The sequence below is a fragment of the Leptonotus elevatus genome, chromosome 10 (assembly GCF_054856555.1).
Source record: "Leptonotus elevatus isolate MCC_2025b chromosome 10, RoL_Lele_1.0, whole genome shotgun sequence".
Lineage (NCBI taxonomy): Eukaryota > Metazoa > Chordata > Actinopteri > Syngnathiformes > Syngnathidae > Leptonotus > Leptonotus elevatus.
This window is the reverse complement of record NC_141248.1, coordinates 12,631,498-12,654,667: the sequence shown is the minus strand read 5'-3', so window position 1 is coordinate 12,654,667 and position 23,170 is coordinate 12,631,498. Positions and strand designations below refer to the sequence as shown.

The following is a 23,170-nucleotide window of genomic DNA, read 5'->3' as shown; positions in this document are numbered from 1 at the left end:
TATACCGCCTGAAAAACTAGACTGAATTCAATTGATTAAGTAATTTTGTTATGCTTTGCTATCGCCCCAAGCAAAGTCCCATTCAAGTATAAAAGCAGTGGAAATTGTCAAAGGAATACAAAGGTAATGATGTCTAAAAGGAAGCCGAATTTAAAGGATGGAAGAGGTGTTAGGTGCTTGTGCAATATATCAAAAGTCACATGCAGGGTTTTTTTTGGGTCACTTGGCCAAAAGCCACCATCGAGCCCAAAATTGTCCAGGATGTCACCCGCGTACCACTTGAGCTAAAACACAAATGGACTTGGACCTCCACCGAGAACAAAATCTGTGTGCCGGCTATTGCAGGTACGCACGTTGGACTGCAGGTTGCCCATCGGCACCTCGGCTTCACTTCAGCGGACGTGCTCAGAGAGGAGCGTCCAGATAAATCCAGATAAGTAGCTACGTCTGTCTCTCTTATTGCATTCAACGCAAATTCTTGGACATCTTAATCATTCTTTTTTTTCTACAACAAACTTTATAAGGCAGTATATTATCTTTAATTGACAGGTACTGTGATAACATCTTTCTAAAGAACATACAGTACATTACCCCCCTTGATTGTTTTTTTATGGGCCGGCAGTGATTGGAGAGGCCAAGCTGTGAGCGTTTAGTCAGACTGTAGTAGACGCTTTTTGTCTGAGGAAGCAGGTAGCCGGAACCCTGGAGGGGCCGACGGCTCAGGTTTGATCTCATCATGGGGCTGCATTTAACGATTCCTAACCAGGCAGTAACTGGTTCGAAACTCCAGTAGCGCAAGAAGAGTCGACGTTAGGGTGTTTTAATGAAGTCGTGTCATATATTTATAGCAAGGATTTGCAATCTATTGACTATTTTGCATATAATTCTCGTTTGTGAAGTACGTGCGGATCACTTTTCTCAATTTCCTATGCTCGTTGTCATACGGAAGTCTCACTGGATTGGCGTTTATATGAATATTTTATGCAAATGCAGTACAAAGCAGGATTCCCACAAGTGTTTGAAATTCATGAAAATGGGGTTGGGTTTTCATGATTTGAAAGCGTTTGAATTTGTATTAAGGTGTGAGAAATGATAAGAAAAGGAATTCACAATAAATAGCCATGTTTGCCAAACAACCAATGAAAACGTCCTTCGAGGTTGATTTTTTTTGTTGTTGTTGTGGTAGCTGTTAGTTGTGAGGAAATGAAAATGTGTGACTCTACTTCCTCTTTCATGGTCATGGCTGCTCCACAGTCAGAGGTTCTGGGTTTGAATCTCATCTCTGGTTTTTCTTTGAAGAATGTGTCTTCTTTGTGTACTCGGATTTCCTCCCACTTTTAAATAACATGCATGCTAGGTTAAAGGGGAAGTCAACCCCACTAGTCTAAATGTAAAATTGAATAAAATTAAATTTGAGTTTCAATTCAAAAATGTATTTCACTCTTTAAAAGAAAAGAAAATGAAAGGGGACAGAAAGAAGTAAAAACGTGTTATATCGGCCCCTGATCTACACATATATTTTCTAGTAATTGTGCTTTTTATAAAAAAATTCAAAAATATAAATTGACTGAGAAGATTTTGTTTTACAATTCAGATTGTTCCACATACTGACACCTTGAGTTGGAATACATTGTTCTTTTTGTTTTGTTCTATATTTAGGTTTGGAAAAAAATGTCTGTTCCCCTTCATTTGTTCTCACTTTCCCTTTAAAAAAATATATATATATTTGTATATTGACTGGTAAAATTTCATGATGGGCTTTACACATTATTTTAAGGCAGGTAAATTCCATCATTTCATTAAAAAGTTTTTAGTTGTGTAAGTAACAGATTAGTGTGGTCTCTGTAGAAGAAAGATGAGTTAGTGGAATATGAGTTAAGCAGCAAAATCCAGCCCTTTTTATCCATCTCAGGGGGGGCGGCCATTTTGCCACTTGCTGTCGCGTGAAAATGACATCACAGTTGCTCAAGTCTCCGGTAACAACCAATCATAGCTCAGCTTCAGTAAACAGATGGGCTGTGATTGGTCGTTGCCTGAGCACCCCCTGAGCAACTGTGATGTCATCTTCAGTCGACAGCAAGTGGCAAAATGGCCGCCCCCTGAGTTGGATAAAAAGGGCTGGATTTTGCTTCTGAGCTCATTTTCCACAAATGTAATATTCATCACAATGTCATGTTTAGACTAGTGAGGTCACATATAACATATTATTGTCAAAGAAATGTTTAAGTTTGTCTTCCCCTTTAATTGAAGACTCTATGATTGTTTAGTCTATATGTGCCCTGTAATTGACTGGTGACCAGTCTAGGGTGTACCCAACTCTCATCCCAGTCAGCTTAGGCTCAACTGTAATCATGAAAATGTTAAAATACTGTACATAAAACAAAATGGATGACTAATACACACAGAATATGGATACAATTGATTATATAAACGAAAAAGGTCATTATTGTATGCAACCGACCACAACAGCAAAAACACGAAAACAGATCTTTTGCTTGAGTTGAGAGCTCGCAAAGCAAAATGTCTCCTTTTATTTCAATCTTCAATCTTATTATCAGGACTCTTCCACTAGCTTCTTACAAATGAGTCGTATTTAGTCCTCGTGCCTCATGTTGTGTCTCCTTGAATGTTCCTGGACCCCCTTTGGACTCGCACATTGGTTGGCCACAAGGTTCAAGTCAAGGCATAGTAAACATGGCGCAATGGGTGTGATACTGATACCCCCAAAGGTGCGCGGCCCTGTTTGGCCATGCGAGTTTGTGTACGTCTGCTAGCTAACGACTGTTTCATTAGTGCGACCGCGTGTCAGCTGTGGACTATATTTGGACAAAGAGCTGGAAGCAAAACTCAATAAAAAAAAAGAGTGTTTGCTGATGATACAGCGTAAAGGTACAAAGTGAAACGTGCTGTGAGACAAAGGCTATTAAAAAAGAAAAATGGGAGGGGGGTGGGCAGCACAATGAAACCTAAGCCTTGCGGACCCCGTTCTCCCTTCCTACGGGCATTCTGTGGCCGGCAAAAAAATGCACTGTATATTTGAGGTTTTGGATCACGTGACAGAGGCTGGGTTTGTGAATCAAAGCGCACTATGACTTCAAGAGAGAGAGAGGGAGAGACGGGGAAAAGGAGAGGGAGGCGGAATGCAACAGGCTAAAGTCAGTCGTCGCCGTGAGAGAAACTTCACAAGTTTGACTTCAAGCTCTGACTTGATATCCTTGTAATTTTTTTTTAAATAAAATAAATTAAAAAAAAGAAGCAAGCAGACTGTGCCGGACTCCCATCAAACATCTGGTAAGTTTGACTTTTGGGCTGCATCTGAATTTTTCCTTTCAAACTGGAGTGTAAGAAAAGACGGACATGTCAGAGCACGAGTGAGATGTCTCTCTTTCTGCCTGTTTGTGTGTTGTCGGGACAGCACGGGTGCAGAGGTTGGCTTTGCTGAAGGCGGTTTGAGTTGAGATCAGGGCAAAAGAGAAGAAAAGTTGAAGGGGAAGCGGGTTCGGGAGTTTTACACGGCTGTTTGCGCGGCCCGGTTTGCTCCGGTGATGGATGCACACGTGTGACCTCTCGGCTTCACCGATGCTGAAAGATCATCTTTAAAATGTGAGATTGTTGAAAAGTTGGCTGATGGGTCACTCCACTCGCATAACAATAGCCAAGTAGATCCCTTAGCAGAGTATGTACACATTTGGTCACGGGATCTGTCCAATCTCTTCCAGTTTGCATTGTGTTACTTTTTTTTGTCATGTCCTTAATGCTGCCTGTGCTCTATAAATACAGCATGATTGATGAGTAAGAGTAAGTTGCTAACAAGTGCCTTCTCCCCCACTTCACCCGCGATATCCAGGCCGGCCCCCCTGACACTATACTGTTGAGCAGTCCTGCCATGGCTCTTTATTATTGGCGTCATATCAGTTCATCATGTTGATGGGGGCATCAAAAGTTGAGTAAACACTCGGGACATGCTGACGACTGACTCACGATAACAATTAAAAGTCAGCGGTCCAATTCAGGGAAACGTATGGATCATAATTTAGTCGCATATATTTTGCTGCCACCAACTCTTGAAAAAAAAAAAACACAGATATATAGAATTATTACACTGGTCTGCATAAAAAAAAAACGAAAAAACGTGAATAACAAATATTTTCAGTGATTCAGGGATACATACGATACGTATTGCGAGACATGTATCACGATACGTATCGCGATACATAGTCTTCAAGTCGATACGTATCCAGATATTCTATATGACTTTACATAAATGTTTCTGAAAACAGTAATATACATACCCACATCATGTTTTTATTATATTTGCTGGATGGCAAAAATATTTTCATTTTCTAATATTAGCAGCGCTTCCGGTTTGCCGCCAGCGTCATGCCTTGTCAAAATGTGTGCACACTGTATAGCAAGGAGCAGGAAAACTATAATATCGATTCTGATGCCGCCGTATCGATACATAAATCGATATTGATTCGATTATCCTTATTGATTCATAAAACGATTAATCGATTATTTAAATATCTCATTTTTCCCCCATAAATTCCTACGCAAAAAGATTTTTAAAGGCCAATAAAAAATTTGTTTTTACTGTTTTCTTGAAATTTACTGTTCACGTGAATTTAAAATTATTTTCTTAAATTTATTAAAGACCTGACTTATTGCACTTTAAGACAATTCTGAATATATATAAACAAAATATTTTCATCTCATTCTTGCTGATGTCAATGTTTGTGTAACACTTACCAGTAACTGATTATAACACGTTACTTTCATTAATAAACAAAATCATTTGACCTCCGCAAAATTTAATTTGGAACTTAATATTTGTGGCGTTCCTTGACATCTAAGAAGAATTGAAGTTCTGTAATTAATCGATATCTGGAAAATCTAATCGAACTGAACTCGAATCAAAATCGAACCAATTGAGGAAATAACTGTTACCTGTTACCATAAAACCTGCACGTGGGAGCATACCCGTGCTTATAAGTTTGCTAGCGTGTCTGCGTCCGGATCTAGAAAAAAAGCCCACCTATTGATGTGCCCTGCTATATATAATGCATTTCATGTCTGCTCAGCTCGTCGCTCTCATTCCCAATCTGCCGTTTTCGACTGAACTGCAAACTCAACTCAAAAGCTCTATCAAATAAAGTTGCATGCATCTGTTGGTGCTTACATCCTGTCGCATGGAAACTCCTCCGATTGTTTATTGGTGTCTGCTCAAATTGATTTGAGTGTGCTGGATGTCATTATTTCATCTTTTGTTGTCTACAATTTTCAAGAATGACCCCCGTAGGCTAAGACGACTTTAGAGATCATCTGTTTGGCTAATAACTTTTATCAGTCTTTATTCTTAATCCTTGTCCAACTTTTTGTCCCCAGTTGTCTTTGTTGTTTGTTATTGTACAATAAGCAGAAACTTGAGACTGAAGCATCCTCAACCCAGCAAATGTTTTCTCCTTCTCCATGGAATTATTTAGAAAGATATTGTGAGAGTCATGCATGCCGAATTGACTTCAGAGATTTGGAAGTCACTGGAATTGCTGCTTTCTTGTGTGTGCGCCAGTGCATTGAAAGAAGCTCACAATGTGTGTTCAATTGTGGGCCTGAGGATGTTCTGTGCTCAGCACTGGCTACAAGTCCAACACAACACGCTTCTAATCTTCCATCTGGAGCCGCGGACTGTGCGTGAGCGTGTGTGAGGGGGGGTGGGGGTCGGGGCGGGGGGAGTTTAGACTCACTTTTCACTTAAATACTAAATGAAAAGCTGCCTACCAAATGCCTCAATTAGGCCTGACCCATGGCCGGACTACGAGGCCCGGAGCTACAGAAGCTGACCCCGGCGTCGACCTGGAGACCTTGAGCAGCCCACAGGCTTCACTCCACATAATGACAACATTGTGTGTTTGGTAAAACATCACGGTCAATCCACATCATCCCCATCTGCGCTGTGTAATTCCAAGATCCAAGTACTCCTGTTTTTGTGGAGAGCGCTTGATTTATGTTTTGAAAAAAAAATGTGGAGCTCATTTATCAAAATCCTTGCCAGCGTAACAGCAAATTTGAAACAAATGAAGGGTAACAACAGCGTATTTAGCGCCATTTTGACACGCCAAATACTTTAAATGATCAATTAATTATCACATTGGCACATTCCTCATCGTCACACTGGACACGTTGAAAGTTTTGGAGGAAATACAATTGCAAGGTTTGGGGCTAAAATTCTTATGTATCTACTGGCTATTCTCACCTTGGTTTGAACTAGATAAGATTCCCAACTTAAAAGAATCCACCCAACCATCCATTTTATATTATATGTGAGATGTATACTTGACTTGACTTTGACTGCTCCGCCAATAGCAAAAAATGTGTGTATAATTGATGAGCAAGTTCTTCAAAAACACTGATAAATCTTCAATTTGTGTTTTCCAGAGGAAAAAAAATCTTAAAAAATCTTGCAAAATAATTCAATCTGCAGAAATTCTGAAAACAGCACTGCCCATCCATATTGGCAACGGCCTTTTACCAATGGAAAATTGAGATTATAGCCTGTAGTGAGAAAGGGGCATTTGTGTCTTTTATGGTATTGTCGAGATATTGGCCATCTCCCACCCCGTATTTTAAAATATGGCAGATATGATTGTGAATGTGGTTGGTGTGTTTACAGCTTATTGTCCTGTTTATTTTCCTTTGTTATTTTCATCACATATTTATTTTTATTGGTCTTTTGTGGCTCCATCTGTGGTTGAAGTAGAATTCCCCCACCCCCTCATTAAAATAGTGGGTTTTTTTTTAAAGTGGTTCTAGGCTAATTTAACATGTGGCTTTAATCTGACATAAATCAAATATACTGTTTGTTATGTAAGTATTTACATTTTTAGACCTTTAATTTCTTGCTAATCTTAATTTGTGCCAAGGTGCAAGTAGTTACACCCCTGTTATTTAGAAAACCATAGACATTTCTTTGAAGAGACATCCATTTTGCTCATCAGGTTAAAAAAGGGAGACACATGGCTTGAGAGGTAAGCACGTATAAGTTCAAAAGACATGTTTTTGCCCTCCAAAGTTAAATTTCTATGATTAAGGTTTTTTTCAGTTCACACATGTTTTAGTGCTTTAGTGAGCTACGTTATGAGTCTATATGGTTAGCATGATGCTGGCTCAAAACAGCTGGGGGATGCATTTTTTTTTTTCAAAATGGTGGGTTTGGGGTAATTTGTGCCAAAGGACCTGGGTTTGGCACAACTTCCCCATAATTATGATTATTTGCTCGATATTACTTTTTTTGTATTTTATTATTGTTGTAAACTGCATTTTTACATTGGATCACTAAAAGTATGTGCCATTCTTAATTTTTGACCAAAATGAATCATGCCACCAGATACAAAAAGAAGACAGTCAGGGTTTCAACTCCTCTGGAGGAGTTGGAAAGAGCAGTGAAAGAGGGGAAGAACATACATCTTGTTGGGAATGAGATAAAATTATGCAGGATGGGGAATTTTTTTTTGAAGCTATATTTCTGAAACAGTTTATTGATGATCCAAAGTGATGGCTACCAGGGATGCAAAACATCCTGAACTATACAAACATATTTTAGTTGGAGGGTTTCCTGTAATCCCTTTGCGTAAAAAGACACTCTCCCCTACCATTTAAAGGTGTATCATGTGACCAACAGAAAGAAAATAATAATAACCATAAAAATGGCTAGATATCAGTGCTTAAGTAAAAATAAAAAATAAAGAGCTATTTTTGTTGTTATCATTATCTTTGTCCAATCAAAGGTAGATTTAGTTGTACCAGACATTTCAAAGGAATAATAACTTGAAGAAGCAAGGGTGGTTTAATATTAATTTCCATGATTAACTGTTGTTGCAATGGTTGGTGTCAAAGTGGGAAAATAGTCTGCAGCTGATGAATCACAAAGGAACCGATCGCTTTGCCTTTATGCTACTGTCACTTTGGCAAATACTTGAAGGTCTACAAACATAAATATTGAGGCGTTCAGTTGAGTGTGGTTCTCATAAAAGCACAGATTCAAAAGTCGTAGATAGACACTTCTACGGAGGGTGTCACAGCCCCATGAAATCCATAAGCTATGCTAACATTGAGTGCTAATCAACCACATGATCAAACTACATAAAGACCACCATTGTACAGTGTGAAGCAGACAATTTGTCCTCACTGGCTCTACTTTGTAACCACTGGAGGCCATCCAAGCATTGCCGAACATCACGTCTGCGTTCCGCCATTAACACCATTTGGCGACATCAGCCCAAGTCACATGAAATTGGTTTATTGCCGTTGTTTGACGTCACGTTCTGCTACAGGAATGTGTGTGAAATGGAGTAAAAAAAAAGAAGATGGATGAGTTGGACAAGTGTGTCAAAAGAATTGCAACGTTTAGCTAGAAGAAGCTTAAAGAAATTACCACCGTTAGCTAGGTGCTAGCTAGCTAACTAGCTATGGCAATTTGGACGTATTCCGTGTCATAGAGCAGAGCAGGCTTTCAAACTGACGTGGTCATTGGAAAACAACTTTATGTATTTATTGTGTTGTAGGGCATTACATTTTTTCATTGTTGAAAATGTGTACGTAGCGTTAATTTCGTTAACGAAAACGAAAAAAAAAATTCGTCACCGGGCGAAAACTAGATTAGACTAAAATCCACATTAATAAACGATAACTCAAAATCAGTATGCATTTTTCGTCGATTAATGAAGACGTGACAAAAATTTACTTCACTTAATAAAAACTGGACTAAAATATATAGACATTTTAGTTCATGAACAAAGACGAGACGAAAATTATAAGATTTTGTAAAATCCTGTCTCTGCTAATCTGTCACTTTCAAATATGCAGCTAGCGAGTGCAATATGCACACACATGGGACAGACAGGAGGGGAATTCACGGTGAAATATTAAAAAAAGAAGTCAATTATCGTGATAAATAACGTGACATTAATCCAACGGCTATAACGTTTCAACAATAATGCTAATCCGACCGCTAACTAATACTGGCTAAATTACTAGCTCGTAGCATGGAGCCATAGTCGCCACTTGTTGATATACTGTAATTGTGTGTCAAGTTGTTTTTCATCAAAAAGATGTGGGAACATTTTTATGTGAAATAGTTTTAGATCCAAAATGTTCAACATTATCTGATGACAAAAAAAATTATGTCCTGACTAAAACTAGACAGTTTTGGTTGACTAAAACTAGATGAAAATTTTTGGGGGATTTAGACTAAAATAAAGACTAAAATGCTAGATTTACAGTTGACCAAAAAAAAATTGGGATGTGGTTGACTTAACTATGATAAAAACTAACAAGCGCGATTGAGGCTGGACTAAAAATGTAAATGGTAACCAACAGCACTTGTTGGTGATCTACAAATGGCTCAGACCATGTGGTTATGAAGCGTGACTATCTTTACGTCCATCTTCAACTGTGTTGGTTTGACTTATGAGACTAATGTTGTTAGGATATCATGCTTTTCAAAGTGTTTACATACAAGATCTATGTGCTTTCATTAGCAGCCTCAGTAATCGGAAGATTAGAATAGCTCAAGTTTATACTATACTCAACAAAGGATGTTTACGTGGTTGGGCACAAAAATGAGAAATAACCGTTGTGGTTTTTAGGGACCTTGATGAACAGGTGGTGTTTAAGTGGCCAGTGATTTTTATTTTATTAAAACAATTTTAGGGAAGAGTTTCGAATGGGCTGGATAGTCACATTGAAGATCTCATACAATAATTATTGGAGATTTGTTTATAGTGTTCTAAAAGTATATTTGTGTCAACATCCATGCCGTGGTGTTACCCTAATTGCTTGCAGAAGTCGAAAAGCCGCTTTTACACAAAGCGGGAGAGTTCGCTCTGCTTTTCTCTGAACAGTAATCAAAGCACGACATTAAACATTTAACGTTCTTAACAATGAATGTCGAGTGGTGTGAATGACAAGGAGAGGTTTTCAGAAAATGTGCATTTTCTATCCTTTCCTTTCCATACTTGTTGTCACACACAAGTGACGATTGTGTTTGTCTATTTCCACTGTACGACCGCGGTTGGAACCAAAATGGAGGGTGCCACGAAATGGTTCATAAGCTATTTTTGGGACAATTCACGAGGACCTGACCATGGAAACCGTAAATATTGTGCGCTTCACTTAACAGAACTGCCCTACAGCATTTGCTTGAAGAGTGTCAACGTCTCGCATATTGTTTTGTGAGTCGTCGTTGCACTAACTTGTAGCATACTAACATGATCAAACAATGTTGATAACAAGACGTGATGTTGGTAACACAGATGTGCGTTTGTGTGCAGTTCATGAATTGGCAAAGGCATCTTTGTTTTCGGACCGTGTGTTTAAATGTTTATCGCCGCGTGTAATCATCACAGCAAGTCAAGAAGTTAGCTTAGCTAACCGAGGCTCATAACAGCGCCAGTCGTCTTCTGCGTCCACTAATGAGCACTAACGGCTTGGCAGCTGAAGCGTTGACTCCTCCTGTCTGCGTGTCGGAGTGGCCAAGGTACTAAACTTTATAAATTGCCATGAGAGCTTGCTTTGTTCAAAAGCTTGTGCCAGACAAATGGAAAGTAGCAAACTTAAATGTGTTTGTTTTTCAGTCTTTTTTTTTTTTACCAGAAATGTGCGTGAAGGTGTTTGGGGATTCTTCCGTGGACGCGTGCATTAATATAAAATGGTTGGCACCCGTTACCAGTGTGACTCTCAGTAACGGCCGTGTGCGTTTCATAACTGTAACCGCAAGCTGATTTGGAAAATCTATAAAAATCCAGTCGCATTTTACAAAGGATAACTAGATCCAGATGACTCGCCTCACAAACAGCGGAACATGTGATTGAAAAAGTTGATGTCATTTCAACTGTTTAGATGTGGAAATGGAGTGAAAATAAGCAGAACTGATGGTAACTTATGTAGCAACTTGTTGGAAAAGACACTCCGACGGAAAGCCCCATTCATCGTTTTTTACACTAAAGCTGTTTTTAATCCCCATAGTCTGGGAAAAGGCAGCGTTGGTTTGCACATATAAGTGTACGTGTGTGTCAGCAGGACCGGGACCAGGTGACCCAGTCTGACCTGACCCAGCCTTGCGCTCATAAAAGCAGCATTGAGGCCCGGAGGCCCGGAGACACAGCACCACTTTTGTTGCCCTACCCAAGGTGTATTCCCCCTGGAGGCAGAACGAGGGGGCGGAGGGTGTTACTCATTAGAGAAAGAAACCATTCCTTGGCGCAGCCACGCTTTATTTCATAGTTTATTAGCAGAAATAAAAGTGTTGCTTTATTTTTATGTTTGCTTTCGGTAACGACTCTGTCTGCTTTCTTGTTGCCTCATGCTGTGTCACCACAGTTCCTTCTTTCTCCTGTTAATCCACTTTCCAATGCGCCCCCTAATTAATAGCACTCCACTCTTTACACATGGCCGGGCCAGATGCTTGGAACTCCTTCCCGTGTTCCTCGTGCTCTCTTCTGCCATCTTTTTTCAACTTTCAACACTCGATTTTCTCTCTCTCTCTCTCTCTCTCTCTCTCCATGGCAAATGTTTTTACACATCTGGCTTTCATACTTGACTTTTTTTTGTCTTTTGGGGGTTTGATTTTGTAAAAGAGTCAACGTAAACCTACATCTGTGGAGGCATTCGCTGTCCTATATTTACTCCTTCATTCTTCAAGGTCAATTTACAGCTTTCAATGATGCTTCAGCTTGTGTGAACTGCCCGAATGTTCCACTTGATTATTTGCCCCTGAAAATGATTAACCCTCTCAGTTTTTAGTGATGCCGGGAAAAGCGAGTATTTGACACTTTGATCAATATTTATGTAGCTTCTTGTGTTGAAAGTCGCTTAGAATTGAAACTCTTGTTTTATTCGTTTCTTTTGGCTTCGCTCTTACGTGATCGTATTTTCAAACCAGCGTGTAATAATAATACAAAATAGCACAGGTGGTGCTGAACAAAGAAACCATGTTATATTCATTATTGTATTCATCCAAGTCGGGGGGAAAAAAAGTCCTTGAACCCCAAAGGGTTAAATGTGCAGAACATCTGTGTACATTCACTTCTGCGGGCTACATGTCTCTGCTTGCATGTGTCGGTGTTTCTCTCATGTGCAGGCATGTGTATGTTAATGTTGGGTAAATGTGGCATTGTGCACATGCATACGTTTTTTTTAAATGTATTTTTTTTAAACTAACTGCCCACTTTGTCCAGCCGGAGTTTGACATTCTTTGATCGTCAAACAGTCAAAAGTTCTTTGTGGAAATAGTTTCAGGGACTCTCCCCAACTGGCCCTCGCGGTGAAGAAAAACCGCAGCGGAGCCGAGCAGTTACAGAAATATGTCAATATGGGAAATATGACTTTAAAAACAACATTGAGTGCACTGACTTTGTGTGTGAGAGAGAGTGGGGGAAGAAACAGCAAAAATAATTTGACTGTAATGACAACTGCTGATTTGTCATTCTAATGTTACCCAACGTGCTGTATTAATGCTCATGAAATATGATTATTTCCAGGGCTGAGATCTATCTACGGAAACGGTTTTCTTTTTGGCTTACCTTAACTAAATTCCCGCATCTCACTGTGGCCAAAGGTGGAACCCTGGTCAGTCATTGCGCCTTTTACTGCTGTAAATAGCAAATCCTTGTTGTGGCGGATGCTGCATGCTAAACTAGCGAGCTAGCTGGGTTGTCACTGTCCCTTTGTTGCCATGAGAGATACATCACATATTAGTTGCCATGACTACTTCTTTTACCGTCCGTAGTTGGAAGTGGAAGTTTCAAATCCAACCAAAACTTGTTAGCTGTTAGCTTACAAGCTGTTAGCGTCAACGCGATTAGAGAACGGGGATTTTAGGTGTGAGTCCGGGCTCTAATTTTAATATACACAAGTCGCACCTGAGTATAACTCACCGGACCAGCCAAACAATGAAAAACTGTGTGAAGAATATATAAACCAGGGTGTGTAGACTTATTATATTGGTTGTAAAATGTATTGGTGTAGTACCTCAGAATGCATCCTGTTTATAAACAGTGTGCCATCCTAAGGTTGTTGCTAAAATCTTCACCTATTTGCATATTTTTGTACTGCAAATCTCTAAGATGTCACAAGATGGCGCCAAAGCCCTGGCTAAGAATAAGAAAGTAGTAATTGGTGTCAATGATGTACTGTTTGAGAGATCTTGAGTATTTGCCACGTGGAATTTTGATTTCAGTTTTTTGTTTTTGTTTTTAGCAAATCATTTTGATATGCTATTTAGGTGTTTATTGCCATCATATTTTGTGATATTTTTTGTGAGTTTGAACTACAAATATAGGCACTTATAAACTTTTTTTCCTAACTATATTGAGTTAGTTATGGGTGTATTACCTCACATTTTGTTATACATACTTCCACGTTTACATACCAGTCAAACTGAACCATTATATAGACTGGATGTACCTTCTTTCATAAGCGAGTCCTTGTAAAAACTTTCCAAACCGGGGTCTTGTGGATTATTCAGAGTGAGCAAAGCGTTGTGTTTGGACAGCACTGATGCCATTATGCCTTTTTAAAAATGTGAAGCGCAAAACGAAAACATTCTGACAATGAAGTGTATTGCAGCTACATTCACAGGTATGCGTGTGTGTGTGTGTGTGTGTGTGTGTGTGTGTGTGTGTGTGTGTGTGTGTGTGTGTGCGCGTGTTCACGTTTCCCCGCACATGTGGAACAGTTTACTATCGAAGCAGGTATTGAGGAGTCGACCGGCTGCAGTCGCCGTGGAAGTGACAAGCAGCTGGTGTGTGACAGCGTGTACCTGTGATAACGACTTCCGCCACTCTGCCTATTTTCGCTCCCCCCCCCCCCCCCCCCCACTGGTGTATTGTTCTTTGTACTTTAGTGGAAGACGTGTATATTCGGATCTCCCTCCCTCGGCCTGCGTGCGCGCGCGCGTTTGATTCGCAAGCTGAAGCAGGCCCAAAACAACAAGACATTCTTTGGCTGAGCTGTATTTACCGCAGCTCTACCACAGAGACTTAAGCCCCGCCTACTCGCGAAAATCACTGAAGGGAATGAGAAAGAAACAAGAGAGGGCAGCCCTCGTATAACTTTTCCAGCGGGTCACTGAGGCACAGCGGGAGTCCCGAACGACAGAAAAGGTGGGACGAGAGCTGGGCGACCTTGAGCAAAGCCAAACGCGCAGAGAGAGAGGGCTTCCTGTGGGGTACGATGAGGACGACTTAAGTTTTGTGTGCGTGTTGTTGTAAGGGGTTCATTTCACCCATGGCAGGCTGGCAGGGGGAACACAGAGACCCTTTATAAATACAGTTGTGCTGATTGAAATCATATGGCATTGCCTTGAAATCATGACCGCGCTCGGGAAAAGCTGTTCCTTTTCCCGCTTTTTTCTTCAGCAGCAGCGGGATTGTTTTTCACATTTATTCGAACCTTTTCTCAACTCGTCTCTATTGCCTTCTGCCCTCTACAGACTTCGGCCAGGCTCTTCCTGGGAGGCGGTCAGCATCACCCAGCCGGAATCCCGACCTGGGACGAGCCAGCACCTTGAGGGGCTGAATGGCACCGGCCCCTCTCACGTTCACCCCTGAGCACCTCCAAGACGTCGACACAAGTCCGCTAAGAATCGCCAGCCTTGCACCAGCAGCAGCGTTCTAGTGTTACCATGGCAACCAACAGGGAGCATCAACTGCGTCATATGGCCGGCTTCCCTCGCACCGTCTACCCGTTCCCCTTTAACGCCATGAGGAGCCACTCGCCCTTTGACCTGCTGGCCAGCAGCAACCTTTTCGGCCGCTTTGGAGCTGACCTTCCCAAAGAGATGGCGGCGTTGTGTATGTCATGACTTCAATTCAATTTGTGTTTACAAACACGGCGCAACAAATATTGTTTCCTCACAGAATATATTTTACAAGTGTAACAACCCCCCAGCTCGCCGAGAGCGGCGACCGAAAATTCATGGATGTATCGATGGAGAAAAACGTCCTACATTCCAGTTAATACGTATAACGGGCTCAAAAATGCAGCTGAGGTCGGATTCTGCTGGTAATTATAAAATGCGTGAAGAATTGGCATTTTTAATCTCAGTCACACAGTCCTGCACATGACACGGCGTGTGGCCTGTCTGTGCCGTGTGAACAACTTTGGAATTCCTCTCAATTTAGGGAGCGTTTTAGAGCTATTTTGAGGCCCGACGTTTGTGAGCTGCGGTTGTTTTTGAAGTTCAATTGAGCCTTGAACTCAAGCATGAGATGACTTCATTTGAGCTACAGGGGGTGCTATTGTACTTCCATAATCTTAAAGCGTGACACGGTTTCCTCGCTTGACCTTTAATACTTCATTATTTGATACCATTATCATCCAGATATTAATTGTCAGATTACATTTGAAAGTAGCATAAACGCAAGGAGAACAAAGGAAACATTCAGACAGATCATTCTCACATGAACAGTCAATGAGGGGTGGTCACTTCTGAGTATAAAGAGCCTTTAAAAAAAAAAGAAGAAAAAAAAAGCCACACTTCAAATGGATGACCTCATTCCCACAGCAACAATCGAGCCATTTCTAATATTTTGGTTGACTCATTCAGTTCTGTCACAAGGTCAAAGTCTACTACTGCTCACTTCATTACAACTATCAACATGATTAGCATGTTGTTAAATAATATCTAACAGTGTCCATTAAATGTAAAAGGCGTACATTTTATACAGCTACTCGAGTGGGACTCTGTACCTAATGTTGTGGCTGTTGGTCTCTTCTTGGTTCAACCAGTTTGTTGTTGATTATTTTTTTTAAGTTTGGCTTGAATTCTCTTGTGTAGAGGGCCTAAAGTGTACCGTCATCCTTGTCAATATTAGCATGACGTAAGATGAAATGACGCTCCAGGTTTGAAGCTGAAAGGATAGTGAATATAAATAAATAATAATTACAATAGCTCCCATTTGGACAAGATGTCCGAAAATAAGTTTTTTCTCATTTCTTCCGTACATTTAAATGCATAGAAAAACAAACTATTACATTAAAAGAAACTAGACATTTTACATTTATTCCTAAGAGGAGACTTGGGGTTTGAGAGAACACATCACTTTGAAGAAGTTTTTTTTTTTTTTATCTATGGAAGAAAATAGTGCTGTAGATATGACATGATGACTGCGCAAGATCAAAACTGCTTTTTGTATTCCACATTTGAACATCAGAAAATACTACATCTGTATTGTGTTTAGTTCAAAGAGCTGTAAAGTTATCCCTTACAACTATTTTTGCACAGAGATCTGCCTTGGCTCTCGTGGTTACGGTGGCGCTCAAAAGTAGTGAAAAAAAAAAAAAGCCGAATTGCTCCTGGAGTTCTTCAACTTTTACCAGTCTTCTCGTAATTACTGGATGCCAATCAAGTCATGAAAAGAGAAGATTGCAAACTTATATGTTATGCGTTTGTTTAACTGTGTTTTTTTTTTTTTTTTTACTTGTAGTTAGTTGGCCAGCAAAGTAAATCCATTATTTTCGATCTATTTAAATTCTAATGTGAATGGAAAAAGTTGTTTTGTAGTTGAATGCGCCTGTTTGATACACAGAATTGCTCCTAATTTCTCCGTTTAAAACAGAAGTCCCACATGAAGAGCTCTTTTCCAAAACACGAGAAATCCATTTCGATTCAAAATCAGATTGTTTACCCAGACTAAATTTGATGCTGCTAGAACAAATCAACGTGTCAATCTAAACAATAAACGAAAGTGGCGTGTACAGTCGAGTCTGTGAAGAATAATGTTGAAATTGTTTTTGGTCTTGTTTTGGAAAAGGCCTCTTAATAGTCAAAGTCAGTCAGTCCGAACAATAGTCGTCTTGTAATTTTGTGTAAAAAATTGGTTTGGCCTGATTACCATTCCAGCTGCAATATTCAATTGATGAATCTGATTTGGATTTGATGTCTTGCTGAAGGTCACGTGGTCACATTCAACATTCATCCTCTTCCAACTTCCCATTTAAGCCAAGTTTATTTGATCGCCATCCCCAAATGATCTCAAATTTACCATTGTGGATATAAATAGCCACATTTACAGTAACTAATTCCCACCTGAACATCCCCCGCTGAGTGTAGCTTCCACATTAGCCTGCTGCAGTCAGTCTGAAGTCATGTCCCGGCTAGCTGCATAATAATCTTGTAGCCACAATGCGGCGCTCCCAATGGACAGGGACGTGCAAAAGAACAAGGCAGCACAGCGGTGCGAAGTCGTGCGCTGTCCAAATCAAACATTTTACATAGCATGTTTGTGTGCCACTACCCTGCGAAACAGGCACCGGGCCCAACATGCCTGTCAATCGCTTTGTGTGCGTTTGAGCGCATGTGTGTGTAATTGTGCACGCTCCGCCGAGCAGCTGTTATCATTTGATCTGCAATCGTTTAGTGGAGCCTATAGCGGCATGTATTTCACCAGGCTAGTAGCTCACAGCATGTGATTACATCGCCGACATGTCGCTCCCGGTGCTTTATCACATATGAAGACAGATGTGTCAGACTTGCACTCAAGTCATGTAGTTGAGATTTAGTGGTGGTAACGATGGATAATAGTGGCTAGCAGATGGTAGGCTAATTGTAATTATGATAGTTCCATCAAGGTACTGCCGTAGTTGACGATTTGAAATTCCATTTCTATCTATCTATCTATCTATCTATCTATCTATCTATCTATCTATCTATCTATCTATCTATCTATCTATCTATCTATCTATCTATCTATCTATCTATCTATCTATCTATCTATCTATCTATCTATCTATCTATCTATCTATCTATCTATCTATCTATCTACCTACCTACCTAGAACCTATTTAGATCACACACACATACAGTAATTTATACCACGGGATTTTTAGGATAAAAAATATTTTTAAATGGATTAATGATTTATATAACAAATGAATAATTAAATATTTAAAAAACTATTTTTTAGAGTCCACATTTTTGAGTTGTCAGAAAAAGAAAGATGAAAGGTAGATAAAGTAAAAAAAAATAAAATGGACCAAAGAATGTCCAAAAAGGAAAAAGAAAAGCAGAAAGAAAGAGTAAAAGCGGAAAAGATCATTTTCAAAAAGTAACCAAAAATGTGCAAAAACAAAAGAAAAAAATTATTTGGAATTGCCCCCCAAAAAAGTCAGAAATTGTTTAAAAAAAAAAGAAGAAGCAGAAAAAGTTTAATAAGTAACTAAATGTACACACAATTGCCCCCCCCCCCCAAAAAAAAGTCTTATTACACATTTTCAAAGAGACAGAAAACAGAAAAGAAAGGCAAAAAATTACCCTAATGGAATTGCAAAAAAAAGTCAGAAATCGATTTAAAAAAGAAGAAAACGTTCAATAAATAACTAAATGTACACAAAATTGCCCAAAAAAAGTCAGAATACATATTTTCAAAGAGACAGAAAACTTTTTAAAAAAAATAACCATTAAAAAAAAAACGAATAAATGCAAAAAATGACCATAAAATGTCTACGAAATTGTCCAAAATTTCAGAAAATTTATAGCAAATAAGGCAGAAAAAAATGTCAAAAAATAGCCATGTCTAATAGGGAAGAAGAGAGGCAGAAAATTACCATATGTCCATAAATTGCCAAAAACGTCTGAAATTTGACAGAAATACAAAAAAACTAAAAATGTATGGAAAAACAAAGTGTACAAAAAGTTGGAGGAGAAAATGAATCTACATATTGGATGTTGCATATTTTTAAGTTATGATGCAGCTCTATGAGCTCTTGGGCCTTCAGTACATTAGACTAACACTAACACACTGTTTCCTTCATCACAATGTTCAAATGTTTTGCGGCTCCAGACAGATTTTTTTTAAATGATTTAATTGGCCTAAAATGGCTCTTTTGACAGGAAAGGTGACTGACCCCTGACTATAGAAACAAGTACAACCAATGAAGTAAAAAAGTCACATAAATAGCAGCATGGAGTAGGAGTTAAAAGAAATGTAAATCTAATCTAAGCAAGAAGAAGAAATAAAAATGCAAAATAGCTATGACATCAAATTTGATCTCACTGTTTTGAATCATCGTGACACCCAATTCTCGACGGGCGCCCTCGCTTCGCAGCGGTGAGATATAAAGCTACTTGATGGATGGCGTCTTTTGAATACTAATTGCCAACATGCCAACAAGGTCCCGGTTCGCTTGTTTGAAATGGTTCTCCGAGGGTTTCTATCGGGATCGCACGGCCATTCCTTTACATCAAATAAAGCAGCAGTGATCTCTCATTATTTTGCTAATTAATCCGCGTGCGGCGTTCCCTAATGAGATGAAACATTGGCGCACTTGAAGCGCATACAGTATCGACTTCAAAAGCTTGTGGCAGCCTATTCACTCATACAATACGACGTCTTTTATTTCACTAATGCAAATATTGAACTTGTTTTTCTATCTCAAATCCCATCGGACGCTCTGTGTTTTTCAAATTTATTCAAGCCAAAGTGTGGTTATAAAAAGTCTACACACCCCATTTCCCACCTGTGAAATGTTTTCATGGCCTGTCAAAAGCACACCGCAGCTACAGTGAAACATGGTGACAGTAGTATCAGTCAGTGTCCACACAAATCTTGTCAGGAAAAAATGTCATGAAAAGCCTACTAGAACATCTGAACTTCATTTGAGGTTAGAGGAGCTTTAAATGTTGGCAGACATGCTGACAAGCATTTATCACACATTTACCACATTATCTCAGCTGTTTATTTTTTACTTTCCTTCTCAAAAAGATTTAAAACAAAATGGACTTTTATAGGGCGGTAAAAGGTTTGAAATGATTTATCGTGATCTCATTTTTTTCACATCACAAAAATCTGGCGTTCTACGGAAGCGTGGAACTGCCAATGTGGAGTAAACTTTTTTGACAGGCAGAAACGTTCAAATGTGTTTGCAAGTACGGTTAAATGTACTTCGAGGCTAAATGCTAAAAACATAGCATTGCGCATGTGCAAGTTAATTTTTGTATTTATTTTTTAAACATTTGGTCTACATTGCTGTCAAAGTTAATTGATTAATTCATCACAAAAAAAATGATTGCATTAATCATGAATTAACGCAGCTTAATCGCACTATTAATTTTGAGCGCAGATCATCCTTTAGCGTGACAGCGGATGGCTACGTTTAAGGTAGCACAGCTTGTGTTTGAGCAATAAACATCATTTCATGCATTAAAGTAAAGCATTTAATAAATGTTTGCGTATCACATTTAGAATATTTGTTCATGTCAAAACGTCGGGGTCATTTTTTTTCCATTTTAAACTATGCAAGTAATTAACTGATTAGAAAAAGAGGATGAACATGTGCAGTGGATAACATTTTTTTAAGACGTCCTCATAACATATGTTGAAAAAATTAACACATAACAGGTGCTCTTCGAATTTGGCGGGAATTTTTTGGGGGATAAAAAAAGCCTTTTTTATTAGCCGATTAATTGTGATTACTCAGAATTCTAAGATGTGATTAATCTGATTAAAACATTTAATCGTTTGACAGCTCTAATCAATACATTTGAAAATTAAGTAAGCATTGTTTATTCGTAATTTCAGAGAGTTATTATTATACATGATTTGTGTTTTATTTTCCCCCCATACTGCCACAGGGTATGTGCATGCAGATGTCAATTTCCCGTGGCATTATGGGGGAAAAAATGCTAAGTTTTTAGCATTTAGCCCAGAAGTACATTTGAAGTTACTTGCAAACAGAGATGGCAAATCCAGGTCCAGAAAGTAAAAACCCTGCCACAGTTTGGCTTTAGCCCCTCATGCTAGGTCGACATTCACCCGGGAAGCGAGCTAGGGAGCTAGCTAGCTAGCACCTGGGGCTAAAGCCAAACTGTGTTTTTTACTTTCTGGATCTGGATTTGCCACCTCTGCTTGCAAACATTTTCAAATACGTTCAAACACATTTGTCCAAAAATGTTTCCCACATTGGCAGTAGCATTGGAACAAGGGTGTGTAGACTTTTTATATCCACTGTATGTTATCCAGCGCAAACAGGAAAAACCTTTTGTGGTGATAATTTGGTGTGGCATATTGCGTAGACATTGAAAAACATTTCAACATGTCACCATATTGATATGAGGAAACAATTGTTTTCTTCTTTTTTTTTGTTTTCCTTATAAATGAACACAATGTCCTTTGGTGGTTTCATCACATAAATTCACTCACTCTTTGTAGTGTGTGTGTGCGCGTGTGTGTGCGTGTGCGTGCCGACGCACAACTATGCGTGTATGCTTGAACTGAGTGCCTGTGATGACAGACAAAAAGAAAAACACACAAGTCCCACTCTCGGCCTCAAGTTACTATCACACACACACACACACACACACACACACACACACACACACACACACACACACACACACACACACACACACACACACACACACACACACACACACACACACACATACTGCCGATCTTCCCATTGCCACTCCGTAGGCTGGCTGCACATTCCGGCATTGGCGAACGGCGTGCTTCTCGCATTCGTGACTTATTTGTGCGCCGTGTGACGGCCGCAGTGAGACTTTGTGCAAATATCTGCGACCGAGCCGGAGCGAGAGAGAGAGAGAGAGAGAGAGAGAGAGAGAGAGAGAGAGAGAGAGAGAGAGAGAGGGGCTATTGTTCGCCTGTGTGTGTGTGTTTGTGTCAGACATGACGACGGGATGAATAGCTGAAGAACCTGATTGTGAACGCTTGTAACGTGACCCTCTTGCAAAAAAAAGTATGAGGCGGAATCGAGTGGTTTGCGAGTGCAAAACGCGCCCCGGTGAGGTGGCGGCTCGTATTTCTTGGTCCCCCCCCCCAAAAAAAGTGAAGCAAAATGAGTCTTCTTCTTTCACATTCCCCCCGTCTCTTTTTGCACAAAGCAGCAACAGGGGGGCAGGGTGCTGCGAGGCGGGGAGGGGTAATTGTCTCAAGGTGTGGAGAGAGCTCAGCGGGCTGTTATTGTGCCACTCTGCTCCCTGCGGTGTGTCATTATAGCGCGTGTTTGTGTGTGCCCGGCCGCGATGTTGAAAGACAGGTACAACAGAACGAGAAAAAAAACAAGGAGCGGGTCAGAGGAGAGCTCACACGATGTGTGAAATAGAGCGCAGCATCCCTTTAACTTCCAAATCATCATGTATGCAGTCGGGGGGGGGGGGGGGGGGGGTGAAGAGAAACAAACAAAAGAGGAAGAAAAAAAACCACGCACACACAATTGTAATACTCGGAGTGTACAAAGCCGAAGGCATGACATATTTGGGAGTAAGTGTGCATGTGTGTGTGCGTGTGTGTGCAGAGGGAGGGGGCGGGTGGGGGGGGGGTGGAGCCCCAGTGGGGGTTTCTTCTAGAGTTCATCCCTCTTGAAGGAGGGAAGGAAAGGGAGGAGTGTGGAGGGAGGAGAGTGAAGCTGTCTAGTATACAAACTATTCACACCGCAGGCCAGCGTGCGTGCGTGCGCGAGCGTGCGCGTGTGCGTGTCGCCTGCAGCGCACACACTTCGTTCGGGTCCTGCGGTCCGGTAAGCTGAACACGCGCACAACTTAATCAGGTTGGACCCCGTGTATGAAAGAAGGGAATTTAGATAGCAGCACATGCCGGGGGACGCTTTCGGAGAAATGAAGAAAAATCATATGTGACGTTTAAAAAAAAAGAGCACTTGGACTTTAATTAATCTTTGAATGCCAAATCTAGGCCATGATGGGGAAAAAAAAATATATATATCAAATGATCTGATGAGATTTGTGGCTCAGTTAACAGGATTTAAGATTGCATTTAAATTGCTCGCTCATGATGTTGTTTCATAGTAATTGAACAGGTGTGTTTTTATTCAACCATTTGAATAGTAGTATAAAAACGAATTTTAATTTATAATTACAATTATAATACCATTTTAAACTAAATTAAATGCATTATAATAAAACAAAACATAATTAAATTTCAATGTAAAATTAATACTATTAAAAATAAAATATTGAAATTTCACATTTAAATGTAATGGGTCCATCCCTAAAAGAAATAACCAAGCCTAACAGCATAAGCCTATGTCATTTTTAACTTGCCACAATATCAATGAAAAAAAATACCAATGTACTTAAATACTAAGTACTATAAATGTTGTTTTTTCTTTGACTGTGTTGATTTTCAGTCATCCAAGT

The 23,170-nt window shown here is 39.8% G+C and overlaps 1 protein-coding gene across 4 annotated transcripts in view; it reads left to right on the top strand.

Annotated features, from left to right (window-relative positions):
- The first annotated feature begins 205 nt into the window (after nucleotides 1-205).
- The window catches only part of LOC147167122 (retinoic acid receptor gamma-A-like), a 41,212-nt gene continuing 18,247 nt past the window's right edge, over nucleotides 206-23,170 (top strand). Inside the window, exons 1-2 of one of the 4 annotated variants that reach the window (XM_086087926.1) lie at nucleotides 206-345; nucleotides 14,489-14,849. In XM_086087926.1, coding sequence (XP_085944052.1) covers nucleotides 14,681-14,849 — 169 coding nt within the window. In that variant the 5' untranslated portion in view covers nucleotides 206-345; nucleotides 14,489-14,680. Of the gene's footprint in view, nucleotides 346-2,114; nucleotides 3,292-13,829; nucleotides 14,225-14,488; nucleotides 14,850-23,170 lie in introns of those variants that run through there. The other 3 variants (XM_086087925.1, XM_086087927.1, XM_086087929.1) reach the window with 3 other exon arrangements.